This window comes from Danio rerio, chromosome 5 (assembly GCF_052040795.2).
Source record: "Danio rerio strain M-AB ecotype USA chromosome 5, GRCz13ab, whole genome shotgun sequence".
NCBI classification, from domain to species: Eukaryota; Metazoa; Chordata; class Actinopteri; order Cypriniformes; family Danionidae; genus Danio; species Danio rerio.
The window spans coordinates 73,582,501-73,600,310 of NC_141025.1; the positions used below are offsets into that span (position 1 = coordinate 73,582,501).

Below are 17,810 nucleotides of genomic sequence, written 5' to 3' on the forward strand. Positions count from 1 at the left end.
GGCTTTTCTGAGCGACGGCTCTGCATGTAGAGGACAGGTTGCATCACCAAGAACATCCTGACAGTGACCTGGGCCAAAAAAAGAGGAACAGCGTTCGGCCAAACGCAGCTCTGTGGCCACCGTCAGAAAATAGATAATCAGGTACACCGTTGGGCCTTCCCCATTGCAGTGCAGGATGAAAACATTGTTCAACTATTAACGATAGTAATGATATGAATCTGCAATTGTTAATTATTGTTAAATAAATAAAAATTAGAAATATTCGTATTATTGCGGATTTAAATATTTCCACTCAAAAACCAAATATAATGACAACAATAACCATAAAACAACTGTAATGCATCAATTGTATTATTATTATTATTATGTATTATTATTATCTATTATGTGACACTCAACAGAACGTTCCATTGCAACAGCAGCGCCCAGCAACAGCCCGGGATTCCGCCATTTTGGAGTGAAAGTGATCGGCCGTCAATTGGATCTCATTACTGTCGCGATGGCAAGCAGCTGCGTTGTTTTTTATTAATTTATTTAAAAAGCACATTAAAGCTGAGATACAACCTGAAAGATGACAATACAACATTTGTTATCATAATCATCAGCACTTTTAATAGTTTATTTTACAGACTTATAATATGCTGTTGGAGTTTTTATTCCAAAATGGCCGTCGCGCTCTCTAGTGGTTGTTTCCCAAATTACACTAGAGCAGAGGTTCCCAAACTTTCCAGCCTGCGACCCCTAATATGACGATGCCAGTGACTCGCGACCCCCAATATCCTGGTTATGAATACAGAAACCTTGCATGCAATGTCACACACACACCAAAACACCCAGGTATATTCTTCGTTTAATGTCAGTGCTGTAAATGGGCCAGAAACTTTAACCTGGTGTTATAAAATCAATCTGCTGCATCTGACGCTATTGCTGTGCCTTTAATATAATGTAATTACCACTGGGGTCGCAATCCAATAGAACTAGTAACTATAAGCTACTATAGTAACTATATAGTAATTATAAACGACTATATTTTTCTCTTAAGTAGGTTATGGATAAAATATGGTCATTCTTATATGATTTAATAATAATAAATAGTTTTTTTTAAATCACCAGGCGACCCTCCTTCATTGTCCCGCGACCCCTCGAGGGGTCCCGACCCCAACTTTGAGAACCCCTGCACAAGAGTGTCCCCTCTTGGTCATTCTAAGCTCTTTGATTGGTAGTATTCAGAATCCATAAGTTATTGCCTAGTCATTTAGCTTCTAATAAATTGTTGTTGCTATAGAAACATTCTAACAGTTAGAATCAGTTAATTGCCTCATTTAAAAAAAGAACACCTTACAAGAAGACACTTACAATCCACTCATCCTGTGATCATCTGTAGAAGCATTGTCTGTAAGTTTACCTGTTTGTATTTATATTCTATCTCAGATATTATTTTTGTGTACATAGATAACTAGCACGTTTTATGTACATCTTTTTACATAGTTTCACTCGGTTTCAACATACTCAATGTGGCATGGAATGAAGCAGCATTCTCCCACAATCTCACGTGTTGGAAAGAGTTGATCTGTCTGTCTAACTTTGGGAAGAGAGACGCCGGAGTGAGGGCAGAACAATTATTATTATTGTTGTTGTTTTTATCTATTTCCACTCAAAAAAAAAAGCACTTTCACCTTGCTCAGAAAATGTGAAAATTTATTTAAGCAATTGTTAGGAAAAATGTGTATATATCTGTTATGGATTGCAGTAATATTATAAATTGCAGTTGTCTTTGAAACAATTAATGATTGGTAAATAATAATGACAACAATAACCATAATACTGTATTGCATTGTATATAATAATTATTATTATTCATATTTTTTATTAAGTTATCTCTACAGTCATACATTAAAAACTTAATACTTTAATTAAAAATAGTTTTATTAAGTACAAATATTTTTATTATGTAATGAATTAATATTACTTAATAAATGCAATATTTATTAATTGCATATTCCTATTAATATAAATTTTTAATATTAACTGTATATAATATTAACATTAATTCATAATTTTATTAATTCATAAATTATTATTAATTTTATAATACTATTTTATAAAAATATTATTAAGTTGTTTTATTATAAAATAATTAATATTACTTTATAACTGTAATATTAATAGATTTTATATTATTAGCATTATTATTATTATTAAGTTGTCTCTATACATAGTATATTTCCTATCCATATCCATGTCTTTGTAGAAGTGTCCAGCTTTAAATAGGAAAATTATCAAAACTCTTTTGTTTTTTTGTTGTAGTTTTTTTTTTTTTTGTGAGATGCTAACGGTCTAATCCGATTCAATGATCTATGCTAAGCTAAGCTAAAAGTGCTTCCAACAGACCCAGAGATTAATATATTTTTAAAAATGCTAAAATCTCAACTGTTGGGGAAAAATTTGACTATTTCACCATAAAATAGTGTTGCTTTCGTTACTGTACTTGTTTTACTCTATTATCCTGCAGTGGGTTGCCTTGAGTTATCACATCTAAACAGCGTCTGCAGGCCTCCAGTCATCTGATCAGGCAGGGCTGTTTCTCCTCTGACGCTCATGATTAATTTAAAGCAGGAGGAGCTGAAAGCGAACACCAGTCCTGCTAAGTCACCATGGCTGCAGTGAGGAGAGGCTGTCCCTGTGGACCTGCTTCACCTCAGTCCTCCAGTACAACACTGCAGGCAGACATGGCGAAATACATGGCTAAAACTGTCCTGCTGCTGCTCTTCTGTCAGGGGATCCACGCAGGTAAACGCATCTTCACTTTTTAGTGTGCTACATGCATGACATTTTATGATGGATTATGTTACGGATTGCAATAATATAAAAAAAGTACAGCTGCCTTTCAAATAAGGAATGTGTGCTAAATAATAACAGCAACAAAAACACTTTTCAGTGTGCTGCCTGCATGATATTACATGACATTATACTATGACCTTGTTATCAGTTAATCGCATGCAAGTCCTCTTGCCTGTTGTTGTTTTTTTTCTCTGTTACTGAAGTAATTGTTCAGTTCCTGAATGTTTTTCATTATTTTACAATATGGTGCCGCTTGGTTGTTATGAAAATTTTATTTAACCTTGACTAAGATAGCTGCCGAGTCAGAAAGTTTCCATTATGGATGTACACTCACCGGCCACATTATTAGGTACATTTGTCCAACTGCTTGTTAACGCAAATTTTTAATCAGCCAATCACATGCCAGCAACTCAATGCATTTATGCATGTAGACATGGTCAAGATGATCTGCTGCAGTTCAAACCGAGCATCAGAATGGGGAAGAAAGCTGATTTAAGTGACTTGGAACGTGCCATGGTGCCAATCTACTGGGATTTTCATGCACAACCATCTCTAGGGTTTACAGAGAATGGTCTGAAAAAGAGGAAATATACAGTGAGTGCCAGTTCTGTGGGCGCAAATGCCTTGTTGATGCCAGAGGTCAGAGGAGAATGGCCAGACTGGTCCCAGCTCATAAAAAAGCTACAATAACTCAATCACTTGTTGCAACAGAGGTCTGCAGAAGAGCATCTCTGAACACACAGCACATCCAACCTTTAGGCAGATGGGCTACAGCAGCAGAAGACCACACCGGGTCCCACTCCTGTCAACTAAGAACAGGAAACAACCAAAATTGGACGATAGAAGATTGAAAAATGTTGTCTGGTCTGATGATTCTCGATTTCTGCTGCCACATTCGGATGGTCGGGTCAGAATTTGGCATCAACAACATGAAAGCATGAATCCATCCTGCCTTGTATCAACGGCTCAGGCTGCTGGTTGTGGTGTAATGGTGTGAGGGGTATTTTCTTGGCACACTTTGGGCCCATTTGTACCAACTGAGCAACGTGTCAACACCACAGCCTACCTGAGTATTGTTGCTGACCATGTCCATCCCTTTATGATCACAGTGCACCCATCTTCTGATGGCTACTTCCAGCAGGATAACGCTCCATGTCATGAAGCTTGAATCATCTCAGACTGGTTTCTTGAACATGACAATGAGTTCACTGTACTCAAATGGCCTCCACAGTCACCAGAGCACAATCCATTAGAGCACCTTTGGGTTGTGGTGGAACCGGAGATTCGCATCATGGATGTGCAGCCGACAAATCTGCAGCAACTGCGTGATGCTATCATGTCATTATAGAGCAAATTCTCAGGAATATTTCCAGTACCTTGTTGAATCTACGCCACGAAGGATTAAGGCAGTTCTGAAGGCAAAAGTGGGTCCAACCCAGTACTAGTAAGGTGTACCTAATAAAGTGGCAGGTGAGTGTATATTTGCATTGGAATTGTTTTTGTTTACCTTGATAATTGTTTTATTTTTACTTTTTGTTTGTGTTGGTAACTTTACAATATTGGGCATAAAGTTATTGTGAGTTAATGTATTTACTGACAATAAACACTATATTACAGAAAAAAAGTCCCTAATTATTACGCCAGGTAAAATCCCTGAATTATGCCAGAATGAGAGTATAGTTCCTATTGGCCTAGGATACTGGTTCTCAAACTTTTTTGAATTTTAATAAGGTATTAGTAAACATAGAAATAAAATAAGTAATAACTATGTGTCCCATATTATAAATGTTAGAGTATGCTATGTGTGTCAGAGAAGCAAGTGATTAAACTATACCTGTCAACATTGGGATATAAAAATACGAGATACGCCCCCAACAACCGTTACAAGTATGGGGAGGAAAATAACCTCAAATGATAAATACATAACAAACATTAGAAAAATGAAAATAAAATAAAAAGTTTAGCCTACTAAAATCAATTTCCTGATCACATTGTTGTTATCTTACGCGTCAAAGAGATAAAAGTGTGTTCATTTTTTTTTTACTTAAAAACTTAACTTACTTTAATTAGGAACTATACTCTCATTCTGGCATAATTCAGGGATTTTACTGCCGTACTATGGCTGCAGCAGGTGCAATGATATTATGCAGCACCTGAAAATAGTCCACAGCTTGGTATAAGGACTGCATATTATTGCACCTGGTGCAGCCATGGTACAGCAGCAAAGTCCCTAATTATTACGCCAGGTCAAGAGTATAGTTTCTAGCCATATCAGCCTAAAAAATTGCAACTTTTCAGTACTAGTAAGGTGTACCTAATAAAGTGGCCGGTGAGTGTATATTTGCCCTGGAATTGTTGTTGTTTACCTTGATAATTGTTTTATTTTATTTTTTTTTTTGTTTGTTGGTAACTTTACAATATTGGGCATAAAGTTATTGTGAGTTAATGTATTTACTGACAATAAACACTATATTACAGCATTTATTCGTGTTTTTAAACATTAGTAAATGGAAAAAAAACATAATTTATTTTGGTTCATGTTGATTCGTGGTGCATTAACGAATGCTAGCAAGTATGAATTTTAATAAGGCATTAGTAAACATAGACATTTACATTTAGTCATTTAGCAGACGCTTTTATCCAATAGAAGTAAACATAGAAATAAAATAAGTAATAACTATGTGTCCCATATTATAAAAGTGTGACCTGTTAGTAAATGTAAAACCTTAAAGTACAAACATGTATTTATAAAATGCTAGCATGTCATGTCATGATGTGAAATACATTTTTTTTAAACAAATTGTGATACTTTCGGTATACTTTTTTAAAATAAATTGAACACAGTTGTGTCTGATTGGACACTTTCAATCTTATAATCAATAGTGTTTAAGTCAAGTTTAATTGTGCAGGAGCATTTTTGTGACCTTATCCTAAATTGTGTAGTAATTTTTTGACCCAATTAAATTTCTCACCCTGTTATTTAGTACAGTGGTTCTCAAAGTGGGGGTCGCGGGACAATGAGAGGGGGTCACTTGGTTATTTCCAAAAATCTAATAAATTTGAATAAACGTTTTAAATTACGTTTTCACGACTGAATTAGTCTCCAAAATTAAACCCAGAAAAGACTTGCGATGTAACTTAAATAAATATTGTGCCCACCAGTCTCATTAGGTAAGGTTAATATTAAATAATAATAAAAATATATATATAGTTCTTAGACTGTTGCACTTTTTGTGTTGTCAATATGCTTGTGTTTATAGGCCTATTGGTTTGTGTGAGCAGTTGCGTACAACATTTGTATGATTAGAACCACTTTCGAAAATAGTGGGGGTCGCCAGTCATTGGCATTGTTATTTTGGGGGTCTCGGGTTGAAAAGTTTGAGAACCCCTGATTTAGTAGAATGGAAGTTGTGTCATGACATTTTATAATGTTTTTGTTTTTTTAGATACTACAACTTCTCCAGAGTCTGATCCTGTAGTTACAACTCGGAAAGCTGCACCCAAAGGTGTCATACGCTAACAAGACAAGCATGCATTTGACATCAACATGATTAAACGGCACATTTTTATATGACAAAAGATAACTGCAATGAAGATGTTTGTTGTGCTGATGAAGCCGTTTATGGTTTCTTGCCATATAGGTCAAGGTCAGGTCATTATTGAAGAGCTTACAATCCTGACACCCCAATATATTGAGCTCTTATGCAACCTCACCGATATACCAAACAACCCTCCATACATGACTGGCTATTGGACTAAAGATGGAAAAGAAATCGAAAACTCTGAAGAAACTATAAACAGAAACAATGCACAGTATATCCTTAAAAAGACGTAAGTGAAAGACGCCTGTTTCAGAACATTATTACGTGTGATTTCTGTTAAAGATGTCAAAAGAATACGAAGAAAAGTGTTAGCCCTTGTGTATTGTTCAAACTGACTATCCTTTTGATAAGTTCAGGGCTGTTTTTGCCCCATTGACTTCCATTATAATGACTTTTTTTGATTGCAAAGCCTAAAATTGGCTAATTTTACCTCTTCACAACAGGGAAAATTCCTAACAATACAGAAAGCATGATTATGGTGTTAATGTAAAAACAGTAACATAACAAAAGGGTAGTGAATTTGCTGTGTTGAAGGGTTTTTCCAAAGCATTTTCCCAAAATATGTGTCAAAATAAAATTTATCACCAAAAAATCATTCCATTTGCTGAAACACATTAATTTGTGGCCAAAATTGAGACTGAAAAATCACCCCAGAGTGGATGAAAACATCCCCAACATCACAGAAATGAGCACTTCAGTATATTTAACAGTGCTTTCAGTTGTTTAATCCTCTTCAGTTTCAGCATACAGGCCAGAGATCTGGGAAATTATTCGTGTGTCTTCAGAGAAAATGATGCACGAGTGACGTTTGTTTTACAAGGTATGTTTATCATAAAGAAACACAATGGTTTTTTTTTTCGGAAATAGGCACATTTTACAAGTTTACAATAGTTAAACAGGTGAGTTTTTACCATATTTATACCATATTTACCATATTCTGAATCCATTTTGCTGATCTCCGGGTCTGGCACTTTTAGCTTAGCTTAGCATAAATCATTGATACAACACAGAATATTTGAGATCGTCAGAAATGTACACGGCGCTCTCTAGTGGCCACATTCGGATTTGTGAAAACAAAAACTGCAAGAAAACGTAATCCAGGCAACATATTTGTCGATTTAACTCAATAGGACTTGTAAAATGAGCCTGACTTGTCAACAATCTGCTTAAAATGATGAATGTGGTGTATTTCTTTTCCTTAAGTTCCTGTGATGAAGGACAAACGGGACAAGCCTGTGGTGAGCTACATTGGAGATTCAGTTGTACTGGTGTGTAAACTCAAACACATGCCAAACACCTGGAACTGGTACAAGGCTAACAACACTGAAAAGGTGCAGTAGTAGGACTAATCGTCATTTGTGGCATTTTTCTGTTATTTTATTAGGTTTTATGCTGGAATAGTTGACAATTCATTCCGCTGTGGCGACCTCTGATAAATAAGCTACTAAGCCGGAAAAAAATGAAAGAATGAATAATCTTATCATAATTTATATATTTTTTCTAACAAATTGTGTGTGTGTGTGTGTTTATATTTTTTATTATTTTTAAACATTTTTATATAATTTTTTATATTTTATTCTGATATTGTAATGTTGATTCATAATTTATTTATTCATATTTAATTATTCATAACCTTCTTTTTGTTATTTCAGCTTAACACGATATTTTACATCTCTTTTAACTTTCCTTTCAACTTGAATTCATTTTGATATAAATTTAGCAATATTTATTTATTTATTTTATATGAAATATTGTCTATATATTGTTTGCAAAATTATATGTTTCCACTTTTATTCCAGTTTTGACTTTTATTCTCTCTCTCTCTCTGTTCACAGGAGCTCATCAATGTTACCGCGGACCCTCTAAAGTACAAGATCCTTCTGAATGGAAATGAAACCAAACTGACAGTGCTGAATCTGACCGAGTCTCAGTCTGGAAAGTACATCTGCAGTGCTGAGTTTGACATTAAAGCCAGCGAGTCTCAGGTGGAGCTGAAGGTGCTGTCGTACACTGAGCCTCTCAAACCCTTCGTGGCCATCGTGGCTGAAGTCCTGCTGCTCGTCACGCTCATCTGTTTGTGGGAGAAGTGCAGCAAACCCAAACACAGCAGCTCTACTGCAGGTCACACACAACTCTCTATTGTTTGCTTAGAGATTTCTTTAAGTTTCTATCTGATGTTTATACTTATGCTAAAATATTCATATTAGATTTATATTTTTAAATTATTATTATTTTTATTAATTATTTTCCATTTATGGTTAGCTTTAATATATATATATATATATATATATATATATATATATATATATATATATATATATATATATATACAAACCTGACTAAAAGTCTCGAGTTATTATTTGTTGCTCTTACAACTAGGATCGATGACAAGACTTTTGTCAGGTAGTGTATATATTTATATAAATAAATTTATTACTTTTTATTTATTTGAGTAATTGAGCAATATTTATTTAGAAATATAAACATAAAATATTAACATATAAGTTTTTAGTTATACGCTAAGGTATCATGTAATTAAAATATTTTAACATTTGTATTTTATTTTACCTCCACCGCTTATGCTATTATAATATTTATTCATTTCTGTATTTAGCTTTTATTTTTATTAAAATTGTAGTCACTTGATTTGCCTATTATTCGTTTTAATTTAATATATTTGTTTACCTTTTTATTTATTATTTATGTAGTTTGTTTTTTTTAGTTTTCCTTAAAATTTCAAGTGATTTCCTTTAGCTTCTAAAGCAGGGGTCACCAAACTTGTTCCTGGAGGGCCGGTGTCCTGCAGAGTTTAGCTCCAACACTAATCAATCACACCTGAACCAGCTACTCAAGCTCTTACTACACTGCAAAAAAAGCTTTTCTTGCTTAGATTTTTTGTCTTTTTTCTAGTCCAAAAATCTAAAACTTCCTAAATCAAGAGGAATTTTCTAGACAAGCAAAACATATTGTCTTGTTTTAAGATATAATATGCCAATATTAAGTGAGTTTTTCCTTAAAACAAGTAAAATAATCTGCCAATGGGGTAAGCAAAATAATCTTACATCAAAAGAAAAAACAAGATTATTTTGCTTACTCCATTGGCAGATTATTTTGCTTGTTTTAAGGAAAAACTCACTTAATATTGCCATATTATTTCTCAAAACAAGACTATGTTTTGCTTGTCTAGAAAATTCCTCTTGATATAGGAAATTTTAGATATTTGGACTAGAAACAAGACAAAAAATCTAAGCAAGAAAAGCTTTTTTTGCAGTGTAGGTATACTTGAAACACCCAAGCAGGTGTGTTAAGGCAAGTTGGAGCTAAACCCTGCAGGGCACTGGACCTCCAGGAACAAGACTGGTGGCCCTTGTTCTCTTATATTATATTTCACAAATATATTCACTTTATATGAAGAACAGTTCTAGAATATAACTCTGAATATTAACACTCATTCATTCATGTGCAGATGATGTGTACTCTGAACAAACCAGCAAACTGTAAGTGTGTGTTCAGATTTTACACCCTAGCTACATTTTTTATGCTTAATTTTTACAGTTTTCAGACATCAGTGATGTTTTTTCCATTTTACTTTCAGCACTCATGATGAGAGCAATGGAGTGGAAAACAACACAACAAGACAAAGAAAGCTGGAGCACTGAGATCTCTCTGTACTCAGGAGCAGCACTGAACTCATTGCCTTTATAATCTGGCTACAATCACATAATGAGCAATAATGTTTTGCTAAACCTGTTCAGCAATATAACATATATTTACTGTATATTCAATATTTACATTCTCAATATTAAGTACTGAAAGTATGAGGAATGTTTTCCAAGCCTCCAGTATAGTGTTACTGAGATCAGTTCAAGTCTGACATTTTTCTGTTTCAGTCACATGTTCATTTTTAATTATTCGAATACTCATGCATATTTATTTTTATTCTAATGGAGAAGCTGTCTAAAATACCCTTGTAAGTGCTTCTTTTATCACTCTTTATTAATCTGTGTTAATGTAATCAAGACACTGCAGAGTCTAATAAAATATATTATTCACATTAACCATATTCACCAGCTGATTAATTAATTAAATATAATGATTATATTAACAATTGCCCAAAAATGTTTTAAGCAATATGCAAATAAGACATTATTTAACTAACAATTAGCAGAAAAAGTATGATTGTATGTTTAATATGCAAATGACTTGCAAAAAAATTCATGATTGCACATTTAATATGCAAATGAGGCATTTTTAATTGAAATATTCACTCATTTGTATACATTTCCAGAAAAAAAATTTGAACACCGGATGAAGATTTAACGTTTTTTTTTCTTGATTTTTTGACGACGTAATTAATCATATTCACCATCTTCCACAGCTGATTGATTAATTATTATGATTATATTAAGAATTGCCTCACCCCAAAAATGTTTGATTGTATTTTTATTATGCAAATCACTTGCCAAAAAAGTATAATTGTGTTTAATATGCAAATGACTTGCCAAAAAACTATGATTGTGTTTAATATGCAAATGATTTGCCAAAAAAGTATGATTGTGTGTTAAATATGCAAATGATTTACCAAAAAGTATGATTGTGTTTTATATGCAAATGATTTGCCAAAAAAGTATGATTGTGTGTTAAATATGCAAATGATTTACCAAAAAGTATGATTGTGTTTAATATGCAAATGATTTGCCAAAAAGTATGATTGTATGTTAAATATGCAAATGATTTGCCAAAAAAGTATGATTGTGTGTTTAATATGAAAATAGCTTGCAAAATGTATATATTTTTTTATATTTGATATGCAAATGAGGCATTATTTAATCAAATATGCTCTGATTTGTATATTTCTAGAAAAAAAATGTTGAACCGAAGGAAGATTTAAAATCTTTTTCTTAGTTTTTTTTTTAACAAAATTATTCATATTCACCATCTTTCCCAGCTGACTGATTAATTATGAGTAAGAATTTCCCAAAAAATGTTTGGCATCATACTTGTATAGTTAATATGCAAATGACAAATGTCAAAAAAAGTATAGTTATATGTTTAATATGGTTATGATGCATTGATTATTCAAATATGCACTCATTTGCATACATTTCTAGAAAAAAATCTACAACGGATTTAAAATCCCCCCTTGTTTTTGGACAATAATTAATCATATTCACCATCTTCCAATCAATTATAATGATTAAATTAAGAATTGGCCATAAATATGATTGTATGTTTAATATGCAAATGACTTGCCAAAAATTTACGATTGTGTGTTTAATATGCAAATGATTTGCCAAAAAAATGCTTGATTGCATGTTTAATATGGAAATTATGTATTTTATAATAAAATATTCCCTCATTTGCATTTATTTTTTAGGAAAAAAAAGCTATTTAAAATATTCCAATGCATATAAATATAACTGATGCAGTATGTCAAACCATTAACCTAGAGAATAATAATAAAAAAATATTTATATATATATAAAAAAAAGTAAAAACAAATAAGAGGGAAAACTGCAGACTTGGCAACCCTGTAAGTAGGAGTCTGCAACAGCAGTGTGTGTTTGTGTGTTTTATTCTTCTTGCTTGTCAAAAAAGTATCACACTACATAAACCATAGAAGATAAAATGTCATCAAACTAGGATTATATTTTAAAAAAAAGCAAATAGAGTAAATCTCAAACATTTTTCCCCAAATATTTGTTTATTTTATGTTTATTACAAGAGACATTCAAACATGGCTAAAATATGATCTACTAAAATAATATTAATATACATGTTGATGCATAGACGACACATTTATTATTAGGACAGAGTAAAAAAGCAAAAGAGATTTCGGTAACACCCTAATTAAAGGGGATAAGTCTGAATATACAGCCCCTGGTCGATATGTGGTGACACTGAAAAATCATTTTTAACCATGGTAATTATGTTTGTCATCAGATATTTTGATATTTATACATATATAACCACACACAAAACAATGTAAATCCAATTCTCCAACTTTTAAGGCTAGTCCACCTCCGCAACTACTTGACAATGATTAATAGAATCATTTCACCCACCCTAACGCAACAACCAATCTCTGTGCATTTCTTTAATGGAAAACAAAAATAATATCGCAGTGTATTTGTGTGTGTGTGTGTTTTTCTGCATGGCCAAACTATTTATATAAAGGCGCAGTGTGTAAGTTTGACGCCCAGTGGTTGAGCTAGGTATTGCACCCCTTGTTCAAAACACATGCAAGCGCAGGTTGCCAGATTGACGACACCAATAGAATTGTGCCTGACTGTCGAGCCTTAAGACTGATTTAAGGCTGATTTAAACCGTGTAAATCATAAATAAAAGCAATGGCACAAGATAGAAGGAATATTTTCCATATTAAAAGGAGTTTTTGTCCAACACCTGAATTTTATAGAAACGGCTTCAGTTTCTTGCAGCTGAACAACAGAAAACGCACAATGATCACCTCAGGTAAACCTCATGTGCTTCATTCAGTGTTAAATGCTAATAATGTGAGTGTGAATGTCATTTTACATGACATTTATTGCCATACTACTGAAAGCAGCAGCTGCAGATAGTTCACGTCAGATCTTGAAAATAAACCCTTCGAAATTGAACTTTAGAAAGGTGACTCAATGCAAGCCAACACATCTCACTGATTCAGCATCTACATTTACTATTGTTAAAGAGCTTTAATATGTATTAATTAGATTATAAACCTTACCATTTTGTTGAAGTGCAGTGAGTGCACTATTCTGTGCTTCTGAATGGCTGTATTTAATCTTCTGTTGTGTTTCAGCCTGGTGTCTGGTGTAAACAGCCAAATTGCTTATCACTGCAAATCTCTTCACGTATCATGTTGCTAGGACATGGAGTTACGATGTAACCTGCTCACCTAATGTTTACATTCGAAATATTTATATTATTTGCTAAATAATAACCATCTCATGTGGAACTCTGAATCTGCGTCTCATTTTTCGGAGGCTGCTACTGTCCATAGATATATACACTAGATATCGCATAGGGACACTGAGCATGCGTCAATAGCGCCGCCACATTGGTACAGTGCTCCCAGGACAAATGTCATTCAACCGCACTAGACAAGACGGTGTTATTACGTGAAGATGCAGGACTTTAACGCTGTCTACATGTGTAGTAACGAGCAAAGGCAGAACATTTCATAGGTAATATTAAGTTTTTTTCTGTTTTTGTATGTTCTGAACTTTTGTGCTAATCAGGAAACGTTATTGATGATAACAGTCACTTACTGCATTTACCATACGGCAAAGCAGCTCCAACTCGCACTAAACACTCGGCTTATGCTAGTTTTGTTGAATAAAATCAGCAAACAATGCAAAAGAAATATGACAACGAGATGCTGCGCTGCCAGAAACTTGTGTTATTGTCTGCTAACGTTAGTGAAAGAGTCGTTCGGGGGATTCATTCACAAACGAATCGCTCCCTCCGTCAGTATGAGAAGTGAAAGCAGGAGAGGAGCTGTGTTTCAGGACACGGATTAGATTAAATTGAACAGGAAGGGTGAATAGTACATTTCTGTACACACAAACACAAGCTTTTTGTCAGGAATGCCCGTGCGGTCACTGATCCATCAATGTAGAAAAGTGATGTAAAATTATAATCTTCGTAATTAGAAAAAAAAATTACATACTAACATCCAGGAAAACTCCCGATCATAGATATATGTGTATATGTGTATATCTCTGGCTTTGGATGGCCACAGTCCCCAACTCTACCTTGGTCCCGCATTCATTTCAAAGGAGCGCTACCCTGTAGCAAGATGGCGGCGCTATTGACGCATTCCTTCCAATAGACAACAATAGGCCAGGCGACATCTAATGTATATATCTATGGTTACTGTCCACCGGAGGTCGCATTTTGGGCACGCACACACTTTGAGAGCTTTTATGACTGAATGAATGAAATGTACCGTTTTCCAACAAGGCAACCCGGGGTGTTGAAATATAACTGGCTAAACTAACAATGAGCGGGTTAAATGACCAAAACAGAGACAGACGTTCTGGCACGGAAAACACATTTTCAAAGCAGAATATCTGTCTTCAGCATTGTTTTCCTGACATTGTTTCACTGAGCATGTTTCTTAAATATCTGCTGGCATAGTATTTTATGTTTTAGAAGAGTCAAATACTTACATACAGCACCTTTAAAATTAAAAAGCTGAAAAATAATTCACAATTCCTGCGATTTTTCTGTTTTGGGACATCTTAATTGTTCAATCCACTTAAATTTAACTTAATTAATTTGTGTTCGGACAACATGAAGGATTTGTATGGATGCCTACACTTTTTTTACAGTGTATTCTACTGTTAAAGTCTGTGACATTTAAACTGTTTGAAATATATATTCTGTGTGTTCTAAAGAAGAAAAGGCAAGGTGTTAAACAGCATAAAGATGCGTAAAGGAACCGTTTTCCAAACATAACCATTGGAAAAGCCGACAACATTTCTGCAAAATGATAATATTAAATATAACAACACCTACAAAGTGAAATGCAGAGTTAAATCTACACTAAACCCTATCCCAAACCTAATAAGAGATATAAATGAGCGTTTTCTGAAGCAGACGGGATTTTTAAGTTTGCTTCTAAAAGCATTTGATCTCTCTTTTTCAAGTTTATCGTCAAAAAAAGATGATTATGTGATGTAAATATCAAAACGTACTGGTTTAGAAATACACTGTGGTATGTTTTAAAGACATAACATCACACGAAACACACACACACGCACAAATAAATTAATAAATTAAATTAGTAATCAATAATTGGTGATGTAATCAAACTTATTGAGAAAAGTTTACAGTAATGTTTATTGACAGTAGTGTTCATTTCAGCAACAGACTACAGTGAATTGTTCATATAAACGCATCTTTGGAGTTTTGCAAAAATGTAGGCATGTTTTTCCAATTAGCGGTCATTTTGGGGGTGAACTGACCATTTTAGCCAGATGTTACACACTATTTGTCTTATCGTCATTTTAAAAAAAAAAGTTTATAAATGTATGAGGAACACCCAGAACTATGGCTCTATATCTAAAATAAACATTATTTAAAGCCCCTAAGGCACTCTCAAATGAGGGAAAAAGGCAAAGGTCTCACGCGGAAGATACAATAAAACATTTAAGTGAGCAGACATCGGAAAAAAAAAGAGAAACTTGACAGGAAGGTTCGAGATGGGTTCTGTATTCACATCCATTTGACAGTCACTGAGTCTTCACATATCTTCATCCCACATATCATTATCCAGATGTGCTCACCTTAACTGTAAAAAATACAGAAAGGTTTAGATGTTAATGCATTCAAAAAAATATTTTGCTTGATTTAGTCATGGCACAACTAAATACCATCTTGCTATTTTACTGTAATCCTCTAACTGAAAAACCCCGGAGTCAACATTGGTCTGTTTCTCATTATATTGTAAGTTATTGTGAGATTGTTGTGCATGTGTGTTATCGATTTCAGTATTGTTGGTCAATCTCCACAAGTAGTGGAGTAATTAGTTAGTACTAGGTATGGACAATATTTTTTAAGCAATAAAGGTTTAAAGTTGAAAAATCATGTACTGGTATCAAATTAATTTTCAGAATGTAAGAACTAACTACCGTTAACTAACGTGCAAACTAACTAACTAACATACCAACAAATGAATGAACTAACTAATGTAAGATCTAACCAATTAACGTACGAACGACTGAACTACCTTAACTTATGAACCAATTAACTAACTAACATACGAAAAAATAAACCAACTAACTAACTAACTAACTAACTAACGTATGAGTGAATTAACTAACTACACTGTAACTTATGAACTAAGGTATGAACAAATAAACTAACTAACATTTGATTGAATGGACTAACTTACAGACTAACTAACATACGACAAATTACCTAAATAACTATTGTACGAGTGAATTAACTACCTAACAAACTTACAAACTATCACCATAACTAATTAACTTACTAACAAACTACTAATGACAAACTAACAAACGTATGAATGAACAACAGAACTCACTTATGACTACTAACTGACTGACTGACTGACTAACTAACTAACTAACTAACTACCAAATGTATAAACGATTGAACAAACTAACAATTTAAATAACTGACTTCTGAATGACCAAACTAATTAATGAACTAACTTACGAACGTAAAAAACAAATGATCAAACTAACTAAATAACTAAATAATAAAAGATAACTAAAAAACTTGCTTACTAACTGACAAATTAACTAAATTACGAACAAACAACTTTATGAATTAACTAAGTAAATAATTAACAAACTTACTAATGAGGTTTAAAAGTTGAAAAACCAACAAACACATTAACAAACTTACTAACGGACAAACTTACTTACGAATGAACGACAAAACTATGAACTAACAAACAAACAAACTTAAGGAAGTATGAACGAACAACCTAACTAACTAACTAACAAACTGACTTAGAAAAGTTCAAACGAACTAACTTATGAATTAACAAACTAACTAATGAACTAACTTACTAACTAACTTACGAATGTACAAACAAATGACCAAACTAATTAATGAACTAACTAACGAACTAACTTACGGACACAAAAATGAATGATCAAACTAACTAAAGAACTTACTAAATAACTAACTGACTAACTAAATTACAAACAAACTACTTTATGAATTAACAAAATAAATAACTAACAAACTTACTGATGAGGTTTAAAGTTGAAAAATCATACACTGATATAAAAAAAACTAACTAATAAAAAATAAACTAATGTTGGAATGACTGAACTAACTAACTCACGAACAAACAAACCAACTTGCAAACTTACTAACGAACTAAACAACTGAATTAACTTACAAACTAACCAACATATGAATGACTGAACTAACTTAAGAACTAACTAACCAACTAACTTATGAATGAACGACAGAACTAACTTAGTCTGTTAGTCAGTTCATGACTTACGAATGACCTAACTAACTAATGAACATAACTTACTAACTAACTTGCGAACTAATTAACCATCTGACTAACTTAAGAATGAACTAACAAATAAACTAAATAATTAACAAACTTATTAACGAACTTACTAACAAACTTATGAACGACCAAACTAACTAAATAACTAAATAACTAACTTAAGAACGAACAAATTAATGAGCTTACTAACTAATGAACAATGTAACTAAATAACAAACTAAATAACTAACTAACAACCTAAACAAACTAACTAAATAATTAACTAACTAACTAACTAACCAACCATGTTAGCCTCTCAACAGGGACCCCTCTGTGTAGTATTTGACAAAATACTGTAAAAGTGTGTAACGTTTATTAAA

At 33.1% G+C, this 17,810-nt stretch overlaps 3 protein-coding genes and 1 long non-coding RNA gene across 8 annotated transcripts in view; 2 read left to right on the plus strand and 2 right to left on the minus strand.

The window, feature by feature from the left end:
• The window catches only part of cplx4b (complexin 4b), an 8,845-nt gene extending 8,386 nt beyond the window's left edge, over window positions 1-459 (minus strand). For all 3 annotated transcript variants that reach the window (XR_015490633.1, XR_015490635.1, XR_015490634.1), the window contains exon 1: window positions 1-459. This exon is cut by the window's left edge and continues 222 nt beyond it. The gene's annotated coding sequence lies outside the window, so the exon portion shown is untranslated.
• Window positions 1-17,810, minus strand: part of hip1rb (huntingtin interacting protein 1 related b) — a 346,918-nt gene that overhangs the window by 269,209 nt on the left and 59,899 nt on the right. Inside the window, 1 exon segment of one of the 2 annotated variants that reach the window (NM_001083565.2) lies at window positions 15,647-15,741. The exons of the other annotated variant lie outside the window; for it this stretch is intronic. Coding sequence (NP_001077034.2) covers window positions 15,733-15,741 — 9 coding nt within the window. The 3' untranslated portion in view covers window positions 15,647-15,732. 2 annotated transcript variants of the gene reach the window in all.
• Window positions 2,704-10,501, plus strand: emb (embigin). 2 transcript variants are annotated; one of them, NM_001115111.1, is given in 8 exon segments: window positions 2,704-2,790; window positions 6,288-6,347; window positions 6,483-6,672; window positions 7,181-7,263; window positions 7,647-7,774; window positions 8,279-8,564; window positions 9,910-9,940; window positions 10,039-10,141. In NM_001115111.1, coding segments are annotated over 8 exon segments (903 nt in total). In that variant the 5' UTR covers window positions 2,704-2,729; the 3' UTR covers window positions 10,103-10,141.
• LOC147844502 (uncharacterized) lies at window positions 12,028-15,564 on the plus strand. Its single transcript, XR_015492100.1, has 2 exons — window positions 12,028-14,858; window positions 14,919-15,564. It is a non-coding gene; the product is annotated as an uncharacterized LOC147844502 (long non-coding RNA).